This window comes from Helicoverpa armigera, chromosome 31, assembly GCF_030705265.1.
Source record: "Helicoverpa armigera isolate CAAS_96S chromosome 31, ASM3070526v1, whole genome shotgun sequence".
Classification (NCBI taxonomy): Eukaryota; Metazoa; Arthropoda; class Insecta; order Lepidoptera; family Noctuidae; genus Helicoverpa; species Helicoverpa armigera.
This window is the reverse complement of record NC_087150.1, coordinates 3,118,463-3,143,776: the sequence shown is the minus strand read 5'-3', so window position 1 is coordinate 3,143,776 and position 25,314 is coordinate 3,118,463. Positions and strand designations below refer to the sequence as shown.

At 40.0% G+C, this 25,314-nt stretch overlaps 1 protein-coding gene across 5 annotated transcripts in view; it reads right to left on the bottom strand.

Moving 5' to 3' along the window:
* LOC110383147 (uncharacterized) overlaps window positions 1-25,242 on the bottom strand; it is a 95,784-nt gene extending 70,542 nt beyond the window's left edge. For 4 of the 5 annotated variants that reach the window (XM_064043399.1, XM_064043398.1, XM_064043397.1 and 1 more), the window contains exons 1-6: window positions 24,914-25,242; window positions 24,052-24,226; window positions 23,128-23,235; window positions 21,670-21,774; window positions 20,307-21,138; window positions 19,805-19,986 (exon numbers count right to left, since the gene is read on the bottom strand). In XM_064043399.1, the coding sequence (XP_063899469.1) occupies window positions 19,805-19,986; window positions 20,307-21,138; window positions 21,670-21,774; window positions 23,128-23,235; window positions 24,052-24,226; window positions 24,914-25,005 (1,494 nt within the window). In that variant the 5' untranslated portion in view covers window positions 25,006-25,242. Of the gene's footprint in view, window positions 1-19,804; window positions 19,987-20,306; window positions 21,139-21,669; window positions 21,775-23,127; window positions 23,236-24,051; window positions 24,227-24,306; window positions 24,662-24,913 lie in introns of those variants that run through there. The other variant, XM_064043401.1, reaches the window with a different exon arrangement.
* Between the last annotated feature and the right edge of the window lie 72 nt (window positions 25,243-25,314).

Genomic DNA, 25,314 nt, shown 5'->3' with positions numbered 1-25,314 from the left:
TCACATATCGATCTTAACTAAATCTACGCTCCAAAGGCAATCCTAGCAGATCCTCAACCGAATGATTCGAGAGCATTGATTGTCATGCGTACATCGTGACGTCACAACTCGCGGCGCGGCGCGGATGACTCGGCAAGCGCGGCGCGTGCCGGCCATACGTAGGTGAGCGCACGATGGACATCCAGGGGATTATATTAGTAGCAGAATGCTCAATATGGTTAAAACTGCCATTGCGATTAAATTTCTATTCAATTTTGACATTTATTAACTTAGTAGAATCGGGTCCCTGGACATAACTCTTTGCGGTGCGGATGACTCGGCAAGCGCGGCTCGTGCCGGCGATACGTAGGTGAGCGCACGATTTTCAGGGGATTCATACGATATGATTCGTCTAAGATTGATTGTGTGCAACCTATAACGATCTAATCTGCGTTCTTTCCTTAATGTACACTCCAATCGATCCATCCCGCGTCCCGCGATTCATGATTGTCATGCTCTGGAACGCTTGAAGGGAACGCAGATTGGATCGTTATAGGATGCACGCATCACAAGCATAGGCGAATCATCGTATGAATCCCGTGGATGTGTATCGCCGGCACGAGCCGCGCTCGCCGAGTCATCCGCGCCGCGTAGCGAGCTGTGTCTAGTGTGACGTCACGATTCACGATGCCAATCAATGCACTCGAATCATTTGGTTGTGGATTTGCTAGGATTGCCTTTGGAGCGTAGATGTAGGATCATTATAAGGTTCACGAATCGCGAATGGTTAACACGAATGGAGTCGCGAGATCGCTTAGGAAAATCGGTATTGTTTATTTATTTATTTGTTATATTGTTGTGGATCGGTGTAAGATCGCGTGTTGAGTGTAGTCAGGATCACAGTTTCAGCATAATATGGGATCGGAGTCATATGATGCACGTAACACACTCAAGGTCGGCTACTAACTGTGAAATGTAATGATGTGAAAACTCTTTTGTCAGTATTATGGCTCGCGAATCAATTAGTGGGAATCGGTACGATAGACATTCAGGGGATTGAATGTCTATCGTACGCTCGCATACGTATGGCCGGCACGCGCCGCGCTCGCCGAGTCAAACGCGCCGCGTAGCGAGTTGTGTCTAGTGTGACGTCACGATGCACCCATGACAATCAATGCACTCGAATCATTTGGTTGTGGATCTGCTAGGATTGCCTTTGGAGCGTAGATTTAATTCGCGAATCATATGGTGTGCAATATGATTTTGAGTTTAATGTTATTAAAAACAACTTAAAATGTATAACACACTTACATTGATTCCCGTACTCTAAACACCGATGCTATGCACTCGTGCGCTCACATACTCATGGCCGGCGCGTGCCGCGCTCGCCGCGTCATCCGCGTCGCGATAAAGAGGTGTGCCTATAGTGACGTAACGATAGATGCGCGCCGCATCGACAAGTGCGAATTAAATCCTTGTGTCCGTTGCATTGAATTTTCAATCTTTTTGTCTACACATTGAGATATTTTTATCACACGAACACCATTTATCCATATTAGCTAATAGAAATCACTCGCATTACAAACATGAAGCGCGTGTCGCGAATCATCTGGTGTGGATCCGATTGGTGACTTTGCGGTTAGACTGTGAACCGCATATATATAAATTGCATCGGAATTTTATTTTTAATAATACAAATAAATTGATGATGGCACGTGTACAAACATGTTATGTGGATCTGCATGGAGCGTAGAATTAACTTCAATGATTCAACAGACTAAATCGTATTATGAGACCATATAACACAATCATATATATTGCGATCCATGGAGTGTCTGCTGGATTGGCTATGGAATGTTGGTTCAGGAGTGAGTGTAGTTTCAAAAAAACGGGGAACGTATTACGATCCTCGCAGCACAATCATGGAACGCGAATCATCGGGTGTGCCTTCATGAACTGATTTCGAGCATAATTTGAATTAAAACAACTGTTATAATGTATTGCAATTATAAACGTGTGTGGAAATATAGTATTGCAGTTATGCCGACTGCGATTTATATAAGAGAGAAATAAAACTATGTATTCCGTTCGCAGTTACATATGCACTCTTGTCGAGACTGTATGTCGGCTAGCGCGCAGGATGTTTGTGCGTTATACAGCCGCAGACACGAGCGCGTATTTCATAGAAGACTACCGCTCGCTCTACCCGAACTATGTGAGACGGTCAGACAGGCAACTGAGAGTCTGTACCGAATACCGAAGCCGAAGCGACGTCCAACTATATTGGAACTGAGTTACAGAGCCTGTCACTAGACAAATGATCATACAATGCCACCCACACCGTGATCCATATGCGCTCGCACTGAGTAAAGGAATACTGAAATAATAGTACGACAAAAAAAAAACATATGTAACACGAGTTGATTTTGGAATACAATCCAAATCAATAATGTGTTACATATGTTTTTTTTGGCTTTTTTTAGGAGAGTCAACTTTTTATGACTTCTTGAGTAAATTATCTGCATGTAGTCAATATGTCAATCGGTTAGATCTTGGTGTATTCAGCAACGCTACAATCGCAAGCTCGAATGATGACAATAATCTGTAACTCAGTTCCAATACAGTTGGTCGTCGATTTGTCTTCGGTATAGTGTCGCTGTCAGGTGTATCGGCAGTGAGCAGACGCTCAGTTGCCTGTCTGACTGTCTCACATAGTTCGGGTAGAGCGAGCGGTAGTCTTCTATGAGATACGCGCTCGTGTCTGCGGCTGTATGACGCACAAACATCCTACGCGCTAGCCGACATACAGTCTTGACAAGAATGCATATGTAACTGCGAATGGAATCCATAGTTTTATTTCTCCCTTATATAAAACGCAGTCGGCATAACTGCAATACTATATTTCCTTAATCGCTTATAATTACAATACATTATAAGAGTTGTTTTTACTCAAATAATGCTTGAAATCATTCTGCACAGCAGATGATTCACGAACCATGATTGAGCTGCGTACATAATTTCAGTTTATCGAAACTCCATTCTATCCTTAATTTACACTCCAAGCGGTCCATACATGAGTCGTCATCCCGCGATTCATGATTGTCATGGTCTGGATCGCTTGAAGGGAACGCAGATTGGATCGTTATAGGATGCAAGCATCACAAGCATAGGCGAATCATCGTATGAATCCCGTGGATGTCTATCGCCGGCACGCGCCGCGCTCGCCGAGTCATCCGCGCCGCGTAGCGAGTTGTGTCTAGTGTGACGCCACGAGTCACGCATGACAATCAATGCACTCGAATCATTGCAATTATAAACGTGTGTGGAAATATAGTATTGCAGTTATGCCGACTGCGATTTATATAAGAGAGAAATAAAACTATGTATTCCGTTCGCAGTTACATATGCACTCTTGTCGAGACTGTATGTCGGCTAGCGCGCAGGATGTTTGTGCGTTATACAGCCGCAGACACGAGCGCGTATTTCATAGAAGACTACCGCTCGCTCTACCCGAACTATGTGAGACGGTCAGACAGGCAACTGAGAGTCTGTACCGAATACCGAAGACACAGCGACGTCCAATTCTATTGGAACTGAGTTACAGAGCCTGACACTAGACAAATGATCATACAATGCCACCCACACCGTGATCCATATGCGCTCGCACTGACTAAAGGTAGGGCTGCCATTTCGAATTTCGCCAAACCCGGACAAATATTTAAAAAAACCCGGACATTTGGCGTAAATCGCAGTTTATCCCCGGACGAGTCCGATTTTTTTTGTTTAACAAAACAAGACCTAATTTTTAATATTACCATATTACTTAAATTCAATGAGGTCCTTCCTTACATGAAAAATAGTATCTAGTATTGAAAGATTGTGACTTAATGTATTTCGAAGGTCATAAATAAGAAAGCTCATATGGAAACTAGGAGTTACCTTCTTGATAGGTTAGACAAAAAAATGTTGAAAAATACAAACAACTGTAAAGTGAAGTCGCCGCGAGCGCAGCGAGCGCGAAAATTTTTGAGTTTTGGGTCACTAAAGCACCTAAACTTGTATAATAAAAAAATCCGCAAAGTGAAGAAGCCGCAAGCGAAGCGAGCGCAAAATTTTTTGAATATTGGGATATTAAAGTAGCTAAATGTAAAAAAATTGTGTTAAGAAAAGAAGCCGCGAGCGAAGCGAGCGCGAAAATTTTTGAGTTTTGGGACACTTCGACTTCTGCATTATTAGGCGCCCGGGTTATTCGCATACCCAGGCACCGTAGGTTAAGATGGCCCTATGAAAAATGTCCGGGTTTTCCCCGGACACCTCTTGAAACCCCGCCCGGACGGCCCCCGGACGGCCTCCAAACGAGGACAAATCCGGGGAAACCCGGACGGATGGTAGCCCTAACTAAAGGAATAATGATTTAATAGTACGTCAAAAAAAAACATATGTAACACTGGTTGATTTTAGATAACAATCCAAATCAACAAAGTGTTACATATGTTTTTTGTTTTGTATTTTTTAAAGCGATTCAACTTTTCACCACTTTTTGAGCAAAACGCAGTCGGTATAACTGCAATACTATATTACCGTAATCGCTTATAATTACAATACATTATAACAGTTGTTTTAACTCAACTTATGCTCGAAATCAGTTCATGTTTTAATGGAGGAGTTTCTGCTCCTTGTAAACTCGACACTAAGTACGGATGTAAGATTACTCCATAGGCATCCAGAGGATTCATAGTTAGTTTGGTGACAGCATTGATCCCCATTGATTAATCTTAAAGATTAATCTTAATGATTATGATGCGTGCATCATACGTATAATACCGATACCGAATACTACTACTTGAAACTGCAATCTTTAATGATCTCTATGATGATCATCAGTTATGAACCAATCCAGTATGTTTAAACTGCGATTTTTGTGCATAGCGATCCATATAGCCGACTTATGCAAGAGACGATTCAAGGCCAGACGAATCTAGCTTCCATGATTGTGATTCGTGTCACATATAGCTCTGTACGATGCAGTTTGTTGAATCTGCGATTCTCGAATCCTACTCCTCAGGCATAACGCGGATCGTAATGATACCCCGATTCATTGAAATTGCATTCACTCCTGAACCTAAACTCCGATGCACTCAGATGAAATCAATCCACGTTTGTGGTACACGGACTCATATATCGATTTTTTTGTTCAATCATTGAGTCCAAATCTATGATGATGATCTATGATCTAGGAGTGGGTGATACAAAACGTATATAGATATTGAATCTATATATTGGTGCAATATCTAAAATCCGATATCGGCTTAATCTGAATCTATATATCGGGCGAAACACTATATTGCTCCAAAACGTATCCGAGGGCGAGTATGAGCTTGTCGTACGTATCGTATTAAACCGATTTACCGAATAAAGACCGAGTATACACGATGTGACACGATCTCTAGTCTCTACACCGACGAAATAACTTAGCAGCCGGCCGAGAGAGGGAGCGCGTGATTAATAAAACCAACGTAGAACGTAGCTTAATAATCCGTAGGTACTATTCTGAACCTTATGTCAAATGCAATAAGTCTGTTTGAAGAATTGTTTTAGTATTTTGGCAAGATTGTTAAAGGAATTTCAACTTTCTTTTAAAGTAATAATGATGCATATTACATTACATAATTTGCAAGGATTTATTAACTTCGCGCATGACGCTTGTTGTCCTCTGGCCTTGAACTAGAAAGCAAAGAAATTTTAAAATTCTATTTTTTAGTTTCGTGCTAGCAATTATTGAGTGAGCGCATTATTGTTGTTCCTCATTATTACTTACTTACGATTTGATTTTCTGTTAATTTGTGTTAGTTTAGTATTTAAAATAGTTTAATTTCTTAACTTGAGTATTAATGTGTGTAGGTATTAAGGTGTAAATAAAATTTAAGTGTAAAATTAGAGTAGGTTAGGTACTTATATTGAAACATTTTGTGACTCGTGTTAAAACTATTTTAAAAATGTCTCGTATAAATTCGAGTATTTTATGGGACTATTTTGACAAAACAAATTTAGTGGACAAAAAGCCAAATGTCGTGTTTGTGGTGACAGTTATAGTTATAAAGGTACGACAGGCAATCTAAAGGCACATTTAAAAAAGCATTTAGATGCATATACGAGAGTTGCTACCGGGCAGCAAGATATTACGACTTTCCAAACTGCCTCAGCAAGTCAGATTATTGCCGCAGATTCATCTGCAACACCGTCAACATCGGCTACAATAACTACGTTAGCAAACCCAATCGCCTCAACTTCAACAGCAGCGAATCCAACAGTTTCACCCCCACGTCACGTAAGACAACAAGGTATAGAAAGATATGGCGCCACTAAAAATATCAGGTGACTTGAAAAGAAAGATCGACAATGATGTACTAGACTTATTCATAGATAGTTATCACCCCTTTACATTAGTAGAGGAACGAGCTTTTAAAAAAGTTATGCGCTGGATCCCTGGCTATCAACTCCCGACTAGAAAAACTATTTCTAACGTCATGATTCCTGCCTTGTACAATAAAAACGAAGAAACTTTAAAACGACATTGGGTAGCATTGAACATTTGTGTCTTACAGCTGACTTATGGACGTCAAGAGCCAATGAATCGTATTTGGCTGTTACCGGTCATTTTATCACGGAGGAGTTCGAGCTAAAGACCATCTTGCTGGACTGTTCTAATTTCGAAGATTCTCATACGAGTGAAAACATTCAGAGTGTGTTAAATGATGTAATGAGTAAATATGAATTAACATTAAACAAAATTAATTTTATAGTAACTGATAATGCGGCCAATATTCAAAGAGCGGTTACTAACATCGGTTGGAAGCATTATGGATGCTATGGACACACGCTTAATTTGATTTTACAGAATGCCATTACAAGAGAGCAGACTCTACAGTCCGTATTAGATAAAGTAAAAAAAATTGTGCGCTTTTTAAAAAACAGTACCGCCTTAGAGAAATTATTAAAAGCACAAACTAATGATCAGCCAAACTGCGTACCAAAACGTTTGATTCAAGAAGTTCCGACGCGCTGGAACTCCAGCTTTCACATGATACGGCGCTTCGTGGAACTGGAACATTGCATTAGGTCTACAGTTGCAGTCATCAGAAAAGACCTTCCCATTATTACCAACGAAGAGTGGTTGCTACTTGCCGAAGTCACAAAAATATTGAAACCGTTCGAGGACGCGACAGAATCGATGAGCGGCGAAAAGTATATGACTGGTAGTTCAGTCATAGTCATGACACGGTGTCTAATATCATCATGTGATAAACTCCTGGACGAAGAATTCTGTGATGTATCTAAAGAGCTAATTTACACTTTAAGGACAGGACTAATAACCAGATTCTCCAATCTTGAAAGAAGTGGAACATTTTCGGTATGTACATTTTTAGATCCTCGATACAAACTGGCTGTCTTTTCTGACGAAAATGAAATTATAAATACTAAGAAACGAGTCCAGGACTTAGTAAGTGGTATTATAGCGCAGGAGAGAGCGCGAGAAGAGGCACCCGTCTCGGCATCTGAGGACCACAATGCTGATAAGTTTTCACCATGGACAATTTTAAACGAAATAGTGGGAAAAAAGCAAAATGTCGGGACACCGGTGTCAAAAGCCATTAAAGAAATAGATGGCTATTTGAATGACGACCTGTTGCCAGTTTTCACAGGAACTACGTGGAACTGCCCTCTCGAATGGTGGCGCAAACATAAGTTTACATATCCATACTTGGCGAAACTATTAAAAAGATATGGAAACATCATGGCGACGTCAGTTCCATGCGAGAGGATCTTTAGCAAAACGGGACTAATTATAAATGATCGTCGCACTCGGCTGACAACATCAAAAGTAAACCAGCTCGTATCTTTGAACGTAAATCTAGATGAAAACAGATTTAAATAAATGCTGAACAAACAACGTAAATAGTTGAAAATGTAAAAGACAATGTAAATAGTGTAAATATAAAAGTTTGTATATATCATCAAATGAACTGTTAAATACGCCTGCATTATTTTATCGTTCGGCACCTACATTTAGGTATAATTTATTATAAAACTTTTCATAACAGACAATAATGCAGCCAGTCCTAAGCCTGGTAAAAGTATGAAGGACAGTTCATTGATGATGACGATTGTATGTTTTCTCTAACTACGTAATAGGCTTTTTCATCACGTGAAATTAGTGATGTTTAAACTTCAGCTAAGTATCTAGACAAAACCGTTGTTTGTAATTTAGCTCCTTAGAGATACATCGTATTACGATATTTACAATATCGCATGCCTAGGTGGTTCTCACTCACAATACGCTTTATGGAATGATACAACATCATGAGACGGATTACGCGTATCTGTTAATATATAGTTTCAGAAAATATATAGTTTCGAAATCCGATATCAAATATCAATATATAGTTTCGATTTGATATTGTGAAAAAGCTATATTACCCACTCCTACTATGATCTACTAGCTTTTGCCCGCAACTTCGTTCGCGTGGAATAGTGACTACCAGCAGATTTTTGATTTGACCAATAGATGGCGCTATATGTCCGGAATAATTTTATTTTTATTTATTTTTTGTTATAAAAACTATCCTATGTCCTTTCTCAAGTTTCAAACTATGTCTGTACCAAATTTCACACAAATCGGTTCAGTGGTTTAGGCGTGAAGAAAAGACAGACAGACAGAAAGACAGACAGACAGACAGACAGACAGAGTTACTTTCGCATTTATAATATTAGTTTGGATGAATATGCAATTAAAATTGAAACTACGATCCTGCCTATACTCACCGCGATTCAAGGCCGATCGATCCACAACAATACCGAATCCCTAGCCGATCTCGCGACTCCATGATTGTGATATAATATCATATGACTCGAATATGGATACACGGTGTTCATGTAATAAAGCAATAGTTAAGTACAGAGAAAAAGATTTAACTATCATGGCAAAGGAGTCAAGGATTTAATTTGCACTCGTCGATGCGGCATCTATTTACTGTGACTTCAGCCTGGATACAACTTCTTATCGCGGCGCGGATGACGCGGCGAGCGCGGCACGCGCCGGCCATACCTATGAGAGCGCACGAGTGCATGGCATCGGTGTCAAGAGTACGGGGATCTATTAAAGTAACAAAGTTGTTCTGAATAACATTATACTCAGAGTCACACACTTGCACACCAGATGATTCGCGAATCATGGTCGTGATGCGTACATCATATAACGATCCTAACTAAATCTACGCTCCAATTGCAATCCTAGCAGATCCACATCCAAATGATTCGAGTGCATTGATTGTCATGCGTGACTCGTGGCGTCACACTAGACACAACTCGCTACGCGGCGCGGATGACTCGGCGAGCGCGGCGCGTGCCGGCGATAGACATCCACGGGATTCATACGATGATTCGCCTATGCTTGTGATGCTTGCATCCTATAACGATCCAATCTGCGTTCCCTTCAAGCGATCCAGACCATGACAATCATGAATCGCGGGATGACGACTCATGTATGGACCGCTTGGAGTGTAAATTAAGGATAGAATGGAGTTTCGATAAACTGAAATTATGTACGCAGCTCAATCATGGTTCGTGAATCATCTGCTGTGCAGAATGATTTCAAGCATTATTTGAGTAAAAACAACTCTTATAATGTATTGTAATTATAAGCGATTAAGGAAATATAGTATTGCAGTTATGCCGACTGCGTTTTATATAAGGGAGAAATAAAACTATGGATTCCATTCGCAGTTACATATGCATTCTTGTCAAGACTGTATGTCGGCTAGCGCGTAGGATGTTTGTGCGTCATACAGCCGCAGACACGAGCGCGTATCTCATAGAAGACTACCGCTCGCTCTACCCGAACTATGTGAGACAGTCAGACAGGCAACTGAGCGTCTGCTCACTGCCGATACACCTGACAGCGACACTATACCGAAGACAAATCGACGACCAACTGTATTGGAACTGAGTTACAGATTATTGTCATCATTCGAGCTTGCGATTGTAGCGTTGCTGAATACACCAAGATCTAACCGATTGACATATTGACTACATGCAGATAATTTACTCAAGAAGTCATAAAAAGTTGACTCTCCTAAAAAAAGCCAAAAAAAACATATGTAACACATTATTGATTTGGATTGTATTCCAAAATCAACTCGTGTTACATATGTTTTTTTTTTGTCGTACTATTATTTCAGTATTCCTTTACTCAGTGCGAGCGCATATGGATCACGGTGTGGGTGGCATTGTATGATCATTTGTCTAGTGACAGGCTCTGTAACTCAGTTCCAATATAGTTGGACGTCGCTTCGGCTTCGGTATTCGGTACAGACTCTCAGTTGCCTGTCTGACCGTCTCACATAGTTCGGGTAGAGCGAGCGGTAGTCTTCTATGAAATACGCGCTCGTGTCTGCGGCTGTATAACTCACAAACATCCTACGCGCTAGCCGACACACAGTCTCGACAAGAGTACATAAGTAACTGCGAATGGAATCCATAGTTTTATTTCTCCCTTATATAAAACGCAGTCGGCATAACTGCAATACTATATTTACAGTATCGCTTGTAAAAATAATAAATTATAAGAATTGTTTATTCTCAAATTATGCTCGAAACCAGTTCATGAAGGCACACCCGATGATTCGCGAGCCATGATTGTGATGTGTGCATCATAATGATTAATCTTAATGATTATGATGCGTGCATCATACGTATAATTTCGATACTGACTACTACTACTTGAAACTGCAATCTTTAATGATCTCTATGATGATCATCAGTTATGAACCAATCCAGTATGTTTAAACTGCGATTTTTGTGCATAGCGATCCATATAGCCGACTTATGCAAGAGACGATTCAAGGCCAGACGAATCAAGCTTCGTAATGTGAATATACCCCGACTCATTGAAATTGCATTCACTCCTGAACCTAAACTCCGATGCACTCAGATGAAATCAATCCACGTTTGTGGTACACGGACTCATATATCGATTTTTTTGTTCAATCATTGAGTCCAAATCTATGATGATGATCTATGATCTATGAATATGCAATTAAAATTGAAACTACGATCCTGCCTAAACTCACCGCGATTCAAGGCCGATCGATCCACAACAATACCGAATCCCTAGCCGATCTCGCGACTCCATGATTGTGATATAATATCATATGACTCGAATATGGATACACGGTGTTCATGTAATAAAGCAATAGTTAAGTACAGAGAAAAAGATTTAACTATCATGGCAAAGGAGTCAAGGATTTAATTTGCACTCGTCGATGCGGCATCTATTTATTGTGACTTCAACCTGGATACAACTTGTTATCGCGGCGCGGATGACGCGGCGAGCGCGGCACGCGCCGGCCATACCTATGAGAGCGCACGAGTATCTATTAAAGTAACAAAGTTGTTCTTAATAACATTATACTCAGAGTCACACACTTGCACACCAGATGCATCATATAACGATCCTAACTAAATCGACGCTCCAAAGGCAATCAATCCCAGCAGATCCCAATAGTATGTAAGCGGACGATAGACATTCAGGGGATTCATACCGATTCCCGCCAATGAGGGTTTTCTAAAATGGCAATCCACGAGGTGGCAGCACCGAGTCGTCAGGTCCAATAACTGTCAAAGAGCTTATCTTTACTATGAATAGTGAACGATTTTAGTGTTTTTTTTATTTTATAATTAAAGCACTGCATTATTGTTTTACTATTGCGGTTGAGTAAATAAAAAAAACTAAATCATATTGTGTTAACAAATTCTTCAACAAGCTTTTCCTTAGTACCAGTGACTTTTGCACCTTCTCTCTTAGCTCAATTTTTAGTTCGGAAACCTTATTCTGACCATAGTCCATAATAAAATCAATAACACTTCCAATATAACAGAATTTCAATAAACAATAAGTTCGGCACCTACAATTCCATACTATTTGACAGCTGTTTGGACCAGACGCATACGTGGCGCCACCCGGTGGCAGAAAAAATTTCAAAAACCCTCATTGATTTGATTCGCGAGCCATGATGCTGACAAAAGAGTTTTCACATCATTCGTAGCCGACCTTGAGTGTGTTACGTGCATCATATGACATCGATCCAATTTGTCGAAACTGTGATCTTGACTACACTCAACACGCGATCTTACACCGATCCACAATAATATAGCAAATAAATAAATAAACAATACCGATTCCCTAGCGATCTCGCGACTCCATGATTATGATTCGTGGATTTTATAATGAATTTAAATCTACGCTCCAAAGGCAATCCTAGCAGACAGACCCACACCTAATGATTCGAGTGCATTGATTGTCATGCGTGAATCGTGACGTCACACTAGACACAACTCGCTACGCGGCGCGGATGACTCGGCGAGCGCGGCGCGTGCCGGCGATAGACATCCACGGGATTCATACGATGATTCGCCTATGCTTGTGATGCGTGCATGCTATAACGATCCAAGCTGCGTTCCCTTCAAGCGATCCAGACCATGACAATCATGAATCGCGGGATGACGACTCGTGTATGGACCGCTTGGAGTGTAGATTAAGGAAATAATGTAGTTTCGATAAACTGAAATCATGTACGCAGCACAATCATGGCTCGCGAATCATCTGCTGTGCAAAATGATTTCAAGCATAATTTGAGTAAAAACAACTCTTATAATGTATTGTAATTATAAACGATTAAGGAAATATAGTATTGCAGTTTGTTTATTTGTTAATTTTAAATTATTTTAGCTCTTCTCGCCTGAAGATATCCTAGTTCAGGCACGTAAGACTCGGATATAAGCTTATATTTAAGACTCAATGTAATTCATGCTGTAATGTAATTTAAATAAAAATATTATTATTATTATTTATATTAGTTATGCCGACTGCGTTTTACATAAGGGAGAAATAAAACTATGGATTCCATTCGCAGTTACATATGCACTCTTGTCGAGACTGTGTGTCGGCTAGCGCGTAGGATGTTTGTGCGTTATACAGCCGCAGACACGAGCGCGTATTTCATAGAAGACTACCGCTCGCTCTACCCGAACTATGTGAGACAGTTAGACAGGCAACTGAGCGTCTGCTCACTGCCGATACACCTGACAGCGACACTATACCGAAGACAAATCGACGACCAACTGTATTGGAACTGAGTTACAGATTATTGTCATCATTCGAGCTTGCGATTGTAGCGTTGCTGAATACACCAAGCTCTAACCGATTGACATAATATATTGACTACATGCAGATCATTTTCTCAATAAGTGATGAAAAGTTGAATCGCGTTAAAAATGTAAAAAAAAAAAAACATATATAACACTTTGTTGATTTGGATTGTATTCCAAAATCAACTTGTGTTACATATGTTTTTTTTTATCGTACTATACAGTCACTATAGCTGTATTCAGTGCGAGCGCATATGGACCACGGTGTGGGTGGCATTGTATGATCATTTGTCTAGTGACAGGCTCTGTACACTGTTCCAGTAGAGTTGGACATCGCTTTGTCTTCGGTATTCAGTATACCGACTTATACAAGATACAAGATACAAGATACTTTATTTGTTAAAAAACATGGGTGTACATATAGTTATGCAGGTTGTTATACAAGAAAATAAAGTTACCATTCATGTTTGGCCTCTTAGGCGTACAAATATTCAAAAAAAAAAAAAATTTAAAATAAGGAACATTCTTAAATTTTTACTTACAATTAGGTTAAAAATATAATAAATAAGCTACTAGCAAAATTTAAAATAAAGAACATTCTTGAAATTTTACTTAAAATTAGGTTAAAAATATAATAAACAATCTACTAGCAAAACAGTCTTAAGTTTCAAGCAATTACATCATTTAAGAATTCTGAGATATTGTAGTATGCTTTCTTTTCTAGGAATTTCTGCAGCCGTTTTTTAAATATTTTAGAATTTTCTTCCTTCCAACTTTTTGGCAGTTTATTGTATATAATGCCGTGTTCGAACTTTGTGAGCTGAGGACAGTATTATCACGTCTACTTCGGCTAGATAATTCTTTAAAGCTTAAAAATAAATGTTTATTCTGTTTTACAAACATAGCAACTTCTAATATGTATAATGATGGCATCGTTAATATCTTATACTTTATAAAATAAGGTTTACATGAATCTGTTGGCTTAAGTCTAAACATGGATCGAACACATCTTTTTTGAGCTTTGAATGGTACTTCCCTGTCAGTCGAATTGCCCCAGAAGATTATACCATATCTCAAGTGTGATGAAACTAAGCCGTGGTATGCTAGAAGAAGTGATTTAATATTGATTAAAGGTGCTAATTTATACAATGCATATGCTGAGCTACAAATTTTTTTGCTAAGTATTTCTACCTGGTCTTTCCAATTTAATTTAGCGTCAATTGTGATACCAAGAAATTTTGTAGTGGTGACGTCTTCTATGGTTTTGTTGTTATAAACTACTTTAGGGTTATTATCACTACGTGTACGTTGTTTAAAGTGCATTGCATTTGTTTTATTAAGATTAATTTTTAAATTGTTATTGTTTAGCCAATTAATTATTGTTGAAAGAGAATTATTAATATCGTTATCGTATGTTCCTTTATTGTTGCATTGAATTGTTACTGTGCTATCGTCGGCAAAAAGTGTAACGGGCTGATCGATCGATTATGCAAGAGACGATTCAAGGCCAGACGAATCAAGCTTCCATGATTGTGATTCGTGTCACATATAGCTCTGAACGATGCAGTTTGTTGAATCTGCGATTCTCGAATCCTACTCCTCAGGCATAACGCGGATCGTAATGTGAATATACCCCGATTCATTGAAATTGCATTCACTCCTGAGCCTAAACTCCGATGCACTCAGATGAAATCAATCCACGTTTGTGGTACATGGATACATATATCGATGTTTTTGATCAATCATTGAGTCCAAATCTATGATGTTGTTAAATATGCAATTAAAATTAAAACTACGACCCTGCCTATACTCACCGCGATTCAAGGCCGATCGATCTCGGTCCAGGATTGTGATTCGTATGTCATATGACTCGAATATGGATACATGGTATTCATGTAATAAAATAATCGTTAGGTATAGAGAAAAGATTTAATTATCATGGCAAAGGAGTCAAGGATTTAATTTGCACTCGTCGATGCGGCATCTATTTATTGTGACTTCAGGCTGGATACAACTTGTTATCGCGGCGCGGATGACGCGGCGAGCGCGGCACGCGCCGGCTATACCTATGAGAGCGCACGAGTATCTATTAAAGTAACGAAGTTGTTCTTAATAACATTATACTCAGAGTCACACACTTGCACACCAGATGATTCGCGAATCATGGTCGTGATGGGTACTCCACTGGCAATCCTAGCAGATCCACACCAAATGATTCGCGAGCCATGATGCTGACAAAAGAGTTTCCCATCGTTAGTAGCCGACCATGAGTGTGTGAAAAAGATTGGATAATCAAGGCAACGGAAACAGGGATTGGCACCTACTTAAATGTCGTGGCGCCACACTAGACACAAATCGTTTTCGCGGCGCCGATGACTCGGCGAGCGCGGCGCGTGCCGTCGAAAGACATCCACGGGATTCATACGATGATTCGCCTATGCTTGTGATGCGTGCATCCTATAACGATCCAATCTGCGTTCCCTTCAAGCGATCCAGACCATGACAATCATGAATCGTGGGATGACGACTCATGTATGGACCGCTTGGAGTGTAGATTAAGGAAAGAATGGAGTTTCGATAAACTGAAATTATGTACGCATCTCAATCATGGCTCGCGAATCCTCGGGTGTGCCTTCATGAACTGATTTCGAGCATAATTTGTGAATAAACGACTCTTATAATGTATTGTAATTATAAGCGATTAAGGAAACATAGTATTACAGTTATGCCGACTGCGTTTTATATAAGGGAGAAATAAAACTATGGACTCCATTCGCAGTTACATATGCACTCTTGTCGAGACTGTATGTCCGATAGTGCGTAGGATGTTTGCGCGTTATACAGCCGCAGACACGAGCGCGTATTTCATAGAAGACTACCGCTCACTGTACCCGAACTATGTGAGACTTTCAGACAGGCAACTGAGCGTCTGTACCGAATACCGAAGCCGAAATGACGATCAACTCTATTCGAAATTGGAACTGAGTTACAGAGCCTGCCACTAGACAAATGATCATACAATGCCACCCACACCGTGATCCATATGCGCTCGCACTGAATACAGCGATAGTGACTAAATAGTACGACAAAAAAAAACATATGTAACACAAGTTGATTTTGGAATACAATCCAAATCAACAAATTTTTACATAAGTATGTTTTTTTTTTGTCATTTTTAGGAGAGTCAACTTTTGACTTTTTGAGTAAATGATATGCGTGTAGTCAGTATGTTAATCGGTCGGTTCAGCAACGCTACAATCGCAAGCTCGAATGATGTCAATAATCTGTAACTCAGTTCCAATACAGTTGGTCGTCGCTTTGTCTTCGGTACAGTGTCGCTGTCAGGTGTATCGGCAGTGAGCAGACGCTCAGTTGCCTGTCTGACCGTCTCGAATAGTTCGGGTAGAGCGAGCGGTAATCTTCTATGAAATACGCGCTCGTGTTTGCGGCTGTATAACGCACAAACATCCTACGCGCTAGCCGACATACAGTCTCGACAAGAGTGCATATGTAACTGCGAATGGAATCCATAGTTTTATTTCTTCCTTATATAAATCGCAGTCGGCATTACTGCAATACTATATTTCCTTAATCGCTTATAATTACAATACATTATAAGAGTTGTTTTTACTCAAATAATGCTTGAAATCATTCTGCAAAGCAGATGATTCACGAACCATGATTGAGCTGCGTACATCATTTCAGTTTATCGAAACTCCATTCTTTCCTTAATCTACACTCCAAGCGGTCCATACAAGGGTCGTCATCCCGCGATTCATGATTGTCATGGTCTGGATCGCTTGAAGGGAACGCAGATTGGATCCTTATAGGATGCATCACAACCATGATTCGCGAATCATCTGGTGTGCAAGTGTGTGACTCTGAGTATAATGTTATTAAAAACAACTTTGTTACTTTAATAGATCCCCGTACTCTTGACACCGATGCCATGCACTCGTGCGCTCTCTTAGGTATAGCCGGCGCGTGCCGCGCTCGCCGAGTCATCCGCGCCGCGATAACAAGTTGTATCCAGGCTGAAGTCACAATAAATAGATACCTCTACGACGAGTGCAAATTAAATCCTTGTCTCCTTTGCCATGGATAATAAAATTTTTTTCTCTATACTTAAGGATTGCTTTATTACATGAACACTGAACACCGTGTATCCATATTCGAGTCATGATATAATATCACAATCATGGAGAGCGAGATCGCTGGGGAATTGGTATTGTTGTGGATCGATCGGCCTTGAATCGTGGTGAGTATAGTCAGGGTCGCAGTTTCTATTTTAATTGCATATGGAGCATCATCATAGATTTGGACTCAATGATTGAACAAAAAAATCGATATATGAGTCCATGTACCACAAACGTGGATTGATTTCATCTGAGTGCATCGAAGTTTAGGTTCAGGAGTGAATGCAATTTCAATGAATCGGGGTATATTCACATTACGATCCGCGTTATGCCTGAGGAGTAGGATTCGAGAATCGCAGATTCAACAAACTGCATCGTTCAAAGCTATATGTATGTGACACGAATCACAATCATGGAAGCTTGAGTCGTCTGGCCTTGAATCATCTCTTGCATAAGTCGGCTATATGGATCGCTGTGTACAAAAATCGCAGTTTAAACATTCTAGATTGGTTCATAACTGATGATCATCATAGAGATCATTAAAGATTGCAGTTTCAAGTAGTAGTATTCAGTATCGGTATTATACGTATGATGCACGCATCATAATCATTAAGATTAATCATTATGATGCACACATCACAATCATGGCTCGCGAATCTTCGGGTGTACCTTCATGAACTGATTTCGAGCATAATTTGAATTAAAACAACTGTTATAATGTATTGTAATTATTAGCGATAATGGTAATATAGTGTTGCAGTTATGCCGACTGCGTTTTATATAAGGGAGAAATAAAACTATGGATTCCGTTCGCAGTTACATATGCACTCTTGTCGAGACTGTATGTCGGCTAGCGCGTAGGATGTTTGTGCGTCATACAGCCGCAGACTCGAGCGCGTATTTCATAGAAGACCACCACTCGCTCTACCCGCACTATGTGAGACGGTCAGACAGGCAACTGAGAGTCTATACCGAATACCGAAGCCGAAGCGACGTCCAACTCTATTGGAACTGAGTTACAGAGCCTGCCACTAGACAAATGATCATACAATGCCACCCACACCGTGATCCATATGCGCTCGCACTGACTAAAGGAATAATGATTTAATAGTAGATACGACAAAAAAAAAAAAACATATGTAACACAGGTTGATTTTGGATTACAATCCGAATCAACAAAGCGTTACATATGTTTTTTTTTGGCTTTTTTAAAGACGATTCAACTTTTCATCACTTATTGAGAAAATGATCTGCATGTAGTCACTATGTTGATCGGTTAGATCTTGGTGTAATCAGCAACGCTTCAATCGCAAGCTCGAATGATGACAATAATCTGTAACTCAGTTCCAATACAGTTGGTCATCGCTTTGTCTTCGGTATAGTGTCTCAGTCTGTATCGGCAGTGAGCAGACGCTTAGTTGCCTGTCTGACTGTCTCACATAGTTCGAGTAGAGCGAGCGGTAGTCTTCTATGAGATACGCGCTCGTGTATGCGGCTGTATAACGCACAAACATCCTACGCGCTAGCCGACATACAGTCTCGACAAGAGTGCATATGTAACTGCGAATGGAATCCATAGTTTTATTTCTCCCTTAAATAAAACACAGTCGGCATAACTGCAATACTATATTACCGTAATCGCTTATATTTACAATACATTATAACAGTTGTTTTTAATTTATGCTCAAAAGCACTTATACTCAATACTCAATAACTTAATAAAGGCATACCAAATATTCGCGAGCCATGATTTGTGATGCTTGCATCATAATGATTAATCTTAAAGATTAATCTTAATGATTATGATAGACTGCATCATACATATAATTCCGTTACAGACTACTACTACTTGAAACTATCAATCTACAATTCGAGCGATCCATAGACGAGCCGGCATCCCGCGCGGTTCATGTCAGTTTCAATTTATTTGTCAACAGCGGATTCATCGTAACAGAAAAATGTTAGACCAGGAAAAATGCAGTTAATAAATGGAATTCATGTAATATAATACAATTAATATATCTACAGTTCGAATGCAAAACTATTTATTGATAATAATCGTATCCAACGCGAGCTACATTTATAACAGAACTTAACACACGTTTATAAACAATATATAATTGATACGAACGTGACGTATCTCTACGAGTGACGTCACACGCGATGCAGTACTCGTTTATCGCGGTGCATGACGCGGCGAGCGCGGCGCGCGCCGGCCATAAGTATGTGAGCGCACGAGTGCATGGCATCGGTGTCTAGCGTACGGGGTTTTTTTTTTTATATTTTGTATCGATGGTCAAAATCGTGTAATTACCCCTCCCGCTGTGGGTTAGCAGCGGTGAGGGAGTGTCAGACTCTTACTGACTAACAACCGTCGTGTTCCGTCGTAGGCCGTTTATGTACCAGGGACGCGGTAACTCGCGCTTTCAATGCCGCAGCAGAGTACAGGATATAATGGTGTTATTTTTTTAAGCTTTTCTTACCGGACTATGTTTTCTCTTCATGTGGTCTTTAAAATTTTCTTCGTAATAGAATCCTAGTAAACAGTTGTCACAGCGGTATAAAGAGTTAGCGTATGCTTGCGAAACTGCTGTTCGGGATCTCTCTTCCAATAATTCTTCTCTAGTAATTTTAGTCTTTTTTATTTTTGAAGATATTCTCAGTTCTGAAATCATAAAACATATACGTCTTATTCGATTGACTCGCTTTTTTAAGCAGTAGTTTATACATAGTTGGTAAAAGGCTAGGCAAATCCTAATATTATAAATGCGAAAGTAACTCTGTCTGTCTGTTACGCTTTCACGTCTACACCACTGAACTGATTTTTATTAAATTTGGTACAGAGATAGAGTTGACCTTGACAAAGAACACAAGATAATTTTTATCCCGGACTTTTGAAGAATTCTCTTGGAATATAACCGAACTCTATGCGGACGAAGCCGCGGACGGAAGCTAGTTATGTCAATATAAGTAATAAACACTTACCTAGTAATTTATGTTTACGCATTTTATAATTATTAGTACATTTCTTAGTAAGTGATTTTTTCAAAATATCTTTCTTGTTATCCAACAATTTATTCTGAACACCATCCAGAGTTAGTTTCGACGTATTTTCAGATATTTTTCTTAGGTTAATAAAACTCGTAATGTTTTGAGTAGAAATATTCAAATTATCCTTAAGCAGTGTTTTCGATATATTTTGTAAAGATGCAGCTAGGAAACTCATACAGGCATCGTTTTGGTTGCTTTTAATAATTTTGAAGGCACTTTCGATATTTTTTAATTTCGTTCTTTTCTTAGTGTCTTCTATTAAATTGCTTTCAGAATTGTTTGCGCTACTGATATCAATAGTAGAATTTTCTATGGTACACTCCTCTGGAGAAACTGTTTCTACTTTTATGCTTGTATGATATCTTTTAAAATTTTCTACGGTAGAATTTTCAGCAGCAGCTATTTCTGCTACTAAGGAATTAGTATAATTATGATCCAAATTTTCTTGTTCAACATAATTTGTACCCTTATTTTCTAACGTTTCTACGGTAGAATTTTCTGCAGTAGCATTTTCTTCTAGACAATCTGCATAATTATGATCAAAATTTTCTACTAGTTCTTCATGATATATATTCTTATTTTCTACCGTAGGTATTTCTTCTTCTATATAATCTGTATCCATATTTTCTACGGTAGAATTTTCTGCAGAGTCCATTTCTACTTTTATATTTGTATCAATATTTTCATAATCATTGGAAATAATTACATCAGGTATTTTGTATACTTGTAAATTAGGTTTTCTGTAACTTGATTCTGGTACCGTTGCCTAAAAAAAATTATTGGATTAAATTCACACACACACTACCTATTTTAGAAGACTGACCCTACCAAGTACTGTCTAAGTATATCTTAGACACCAATGGCTGATATAAAGGTGAAGGAAAACATCTTGAGGAAACCTGAACTATAAAGTCTGAAATCAGCAACCCGCATTGAGCAAGCGTGGTGATTAATGCTCAATCCTTCTCCGTGTGAGAGGAGGCCGCAGCTCAGCAGTGGGACGATAAAAAGGCTGTAAGAGTAAGAGAGACCCTACCAAAGGCTTCCAGTATAACCAGATGTAGCTGAGTACCAGTGCTTAACAAGGAGCGACTGTCATGTCTGACCTCCTCAACCCATTTACCCAGGCAACCCAATACCCTTGGTTAGACTGGTATCAGACTTACTGGCTTCTGACTACCCGTAACGACTGCCAAGGATGTTCAATGACAGCCGGGACCTACAGTTTAACGTGCCATCCGAAACACAGTCTTGCTGTCTAAGATATAAATAGAAAGTACAGTACTAAGTTACTTACATGTGGATATAATATTTTGTAACTTTCATCAACTCTTAATCTAAACTCTTTGATTTTTTTCAGTATATTGTGACACTCATAGCATATTAGATTATCTTCGTTAATCTGAAACCAAAAGAAAATATACATATTAAACGCATTCCGAGGGAACTACTTTCCGCAGCTGAATGAAAAAAAACCGGCCAAGTGCGAGTCGGACTCGCGCACGTAGGGTTCCGTACCATCCAAACTAATATTCTATGTATATTTCTGGATATCGAGCAAAAATGAGCAAAAGAATCACGTTTGTTGTATGGGAGCCCCCCGAAATATTTATTTTATTCTAGTTTTCAGTATTTGCTGTTATAGCGCCAACAGAAATACTTCATCTGTGAAAATTTCAACTCTCTTACGATCACGGTACATGAGATACAGCCTGGTGACATACGGACGGACGGACAGAGGAGCGAAAACAATAGAGTCCCGTTTTACCCTTTGGGTACGGAACCCTAAAAAGAGATAACAAGATATAAGTCATTCAAAACTAGCCGTTTTCCCGCGGTTTCACCCGCGTCCCATGGGAACTACTGCCCGTACCGGGAGAAAATATAGCCTATGGCACTCAGGATCATTGAAGCTATATAGATAACTGAAAGAATTTTGGAAATCCGACCAGCAGTTCCAAAGATTACCCCCTACATACAAACTTACAAATTTTTCCTCTTTATAATATTAGTATAGATAGGCTGAAAATAAGCACTTTTTGAAGGTCAAGATTTCAAAAGACGGACCCGAAAAATGTCCATATTGTTAGTAAGGATACATGAATTGCATGTTTTAGATATGTTAGGTGCTCCTAAAATGATCAATTAAAATGCGCTATATTACGTCATCATCTCCCGAGCCTTTTCCCAACTATGTTGGGGTCGGCTTCCAGTCTAACCAGATGTAGCTGAGTACCAGTGTGCCACAAGGAGCGACTGCCTACACGATAGACTGTAGGTCCCGGCTGTCATTTGAACATCTTTGGCCGTCGTTACGGGCAGTCTGAAGCCAGTTTTACCAAGGGGTATTGGGTTGCCTGAGCAACTGGGTTGAGGAGGTCAGATAGGGAAGTCGCTCCTTGTAAAGCACTGGTACTCAGCTGCATCCGGCTAGACGGGAAGCCGACCCCAACATGGTTGGGAAAAGGCTCAGAAGATGATGAAATCCCTCGGGATGCAGGTGGGGAACAGCTAGTCCTTTGCAATAATCTGGGCAGGTTAACGGTTCTTCAAATCATACAGACAGAATTGTGTTGCTGGGGAGTTTGTTTCACCACTTCTTCTTCCCAGAAAAAACACATAGGAAGTGGTGAAGGGCGGGCGTTTTGGGGACTGTCTTTTGTAGATTTGACGTTCATAAAGTGCTGATTTTCAGCCTACTTTGAACAAATGACTTTTGTTTTTTTTTTTCTAATTAGCTGAGAGCTATAATTACCTTTTTTATTGGGTGTCTTTTGATAAACTGTGCATGTTTACAGCCCGTTAAACTGACGTAAGCCGTATCCCTTTTCAAGCAGCAAATACAGAACGGTGTTCGGGCCATCTGAAACATAGGAAAATTGAATTAGTCCCAAGTCAGAATCGGGTCAGTGGATCATCCAGCGAGGCCCAGCTAGGCCAAGGTCTGTCGGGGCTGCGGGATTGTTCGCGCGAGTTACCGCGGCTCTGGTACATAAAAGGCCTACTACGGAACACGACGGTTTTTAGTCAGTAAGAGTCTGACACTCCCTCACCGCTGCTAACCCACAGCGGGAGGGGTCATTTGATGATTTTTGATGTAGTTAAAAAAAAAGGTCAGTGGGTAGTCTTAGAATAGTTTAATTAGATTACAAAAGGTGTCCAAGATATTCTTAGAAAGTACACACAAACTCAGAAAAGTTGCATTGGTACTTGCCTGACTTGGCATTGAACCCGCAAAGTGTACTTAATAAGACGCGATAGCGACTTCGCCAGCAGCGCAGGTCTGGCTACAACTGGCATCCGATGGTCGCCAAGTCAAGTGGCCATGGCGTCTCGACAGTCAGTTCATTTACGTCATTAGGAATGTCCCGTCCAAAATGGCGGCTGGCGAACACACTGGCGACTGAGTGAGGGAGGTGCACTTTACCGTGTACATTATAGTGGCAAGCTGTCAAGCCAGAGTAGCGAGACGCCACGTAGGGAACTGTAGCTCGTGGCCACGCTTCCAATTTGGCGATGTTGCCAAAGCATCACCATGAGCTAGGTACCATATATTTCAATACTAACTGATTGGATACGTAGCCGGCGACGTCGCCATGGCGTCCTAATGAGGCAGAGCTCTTAGAGGTTGGTTCTTTGACTATAGGCCACCAAGATTTCACAGTTTCTAGTTACTTACTTGTAACACAGGAACCGTAGGTACAGCCGATCTTAACAACCTATTTTGATTGAATACTTTTTCTTCAAAATGTTTGTTGCATAGCATTTTCTGCTTGTTAAATAGTTCCATTTGAAATTGTGGTGACGAAGACCCGGCCTGGTTCGGGAAGCAATACTTTGCCCATAATTCACAGCTGAAAATATAAAAAATATACATCAAAATTAAAATATAACTTAGCTGCACCACAGCACTTTTTGAATGTCAGAAACTTACAAAAGACAGCAAAATTATAGTCTCCAATTATTTATCTTCTGCTAATCTCAGGAACTACTGGTCCGATTTGAAAAATTCTTTCAGTGTTAGATAGCCCAGATGCTTTTTATCCGCGTTTGTGCAGAGGTTCCCACGGGATACGGGTGAAAACCCTGGCAGAAGCTAATATACTTAAATACATTATTACAACTCCAGACCACAACCAAAAAGTATGAAGAATGCTCATCACACGAAATAATGTTGATCGTACCGGGAATATAACCCGGGAATCACAATTTGGGTCCATTCAGTTCACATAGACCGTCACGGAGAGGAGAGCAAATTCTTAACACGTTGAAAACCGAGTTCTCAGTATTTATAGTAAAGTTTATTTTAGCATGCGCGCTGCTTTTGTCATTAAAAATGCTCAAAGGCGCTCGGTGTGAAATAATAAGAAGAGCTGACCGGCTCTTCTCGACGTTTGGCTCCGATTGCATGCTCTTTAATGCTCTCCGCGCCGGTCTGTTTGAACGGACCCTTTGTCAGTCCAGCTGAGTTTTAACAGCACAACTTTTTAGACAGTAGTTCATAATGTCATATTGTCATTGGTTGACACAGCATAACATACCGCAGAGCATTTGTTATCCCAGGCTTCGGGAACCGATGCAGAGTGATGCTCGAATCTTCAGGAGGTCCACACAAGATACACCGCGAACTCATTGCGTACAACAACACACAAAATCAAACTTAACTACAACCGACTACAACACAAACACAACTATATACAATACTTAACATTGGCAGAACCGCTCTTGATTTAACTAGAACACAGCGATGGAGGAGCCAACTCGACTCACGCACGATAACAGTTTGTGAAGAGAATAAAATGTAGCAAGTTTATTTATTGTAAATAAATACAAATGTGCTCAAAAAACGGCCGTATTTTTCCAATGTATTTTTCTTGTGAAATATCATAGATGTCATTGTCAACGTGAATGAAACGTCTGTCATGTCATGCAGCATATGGTG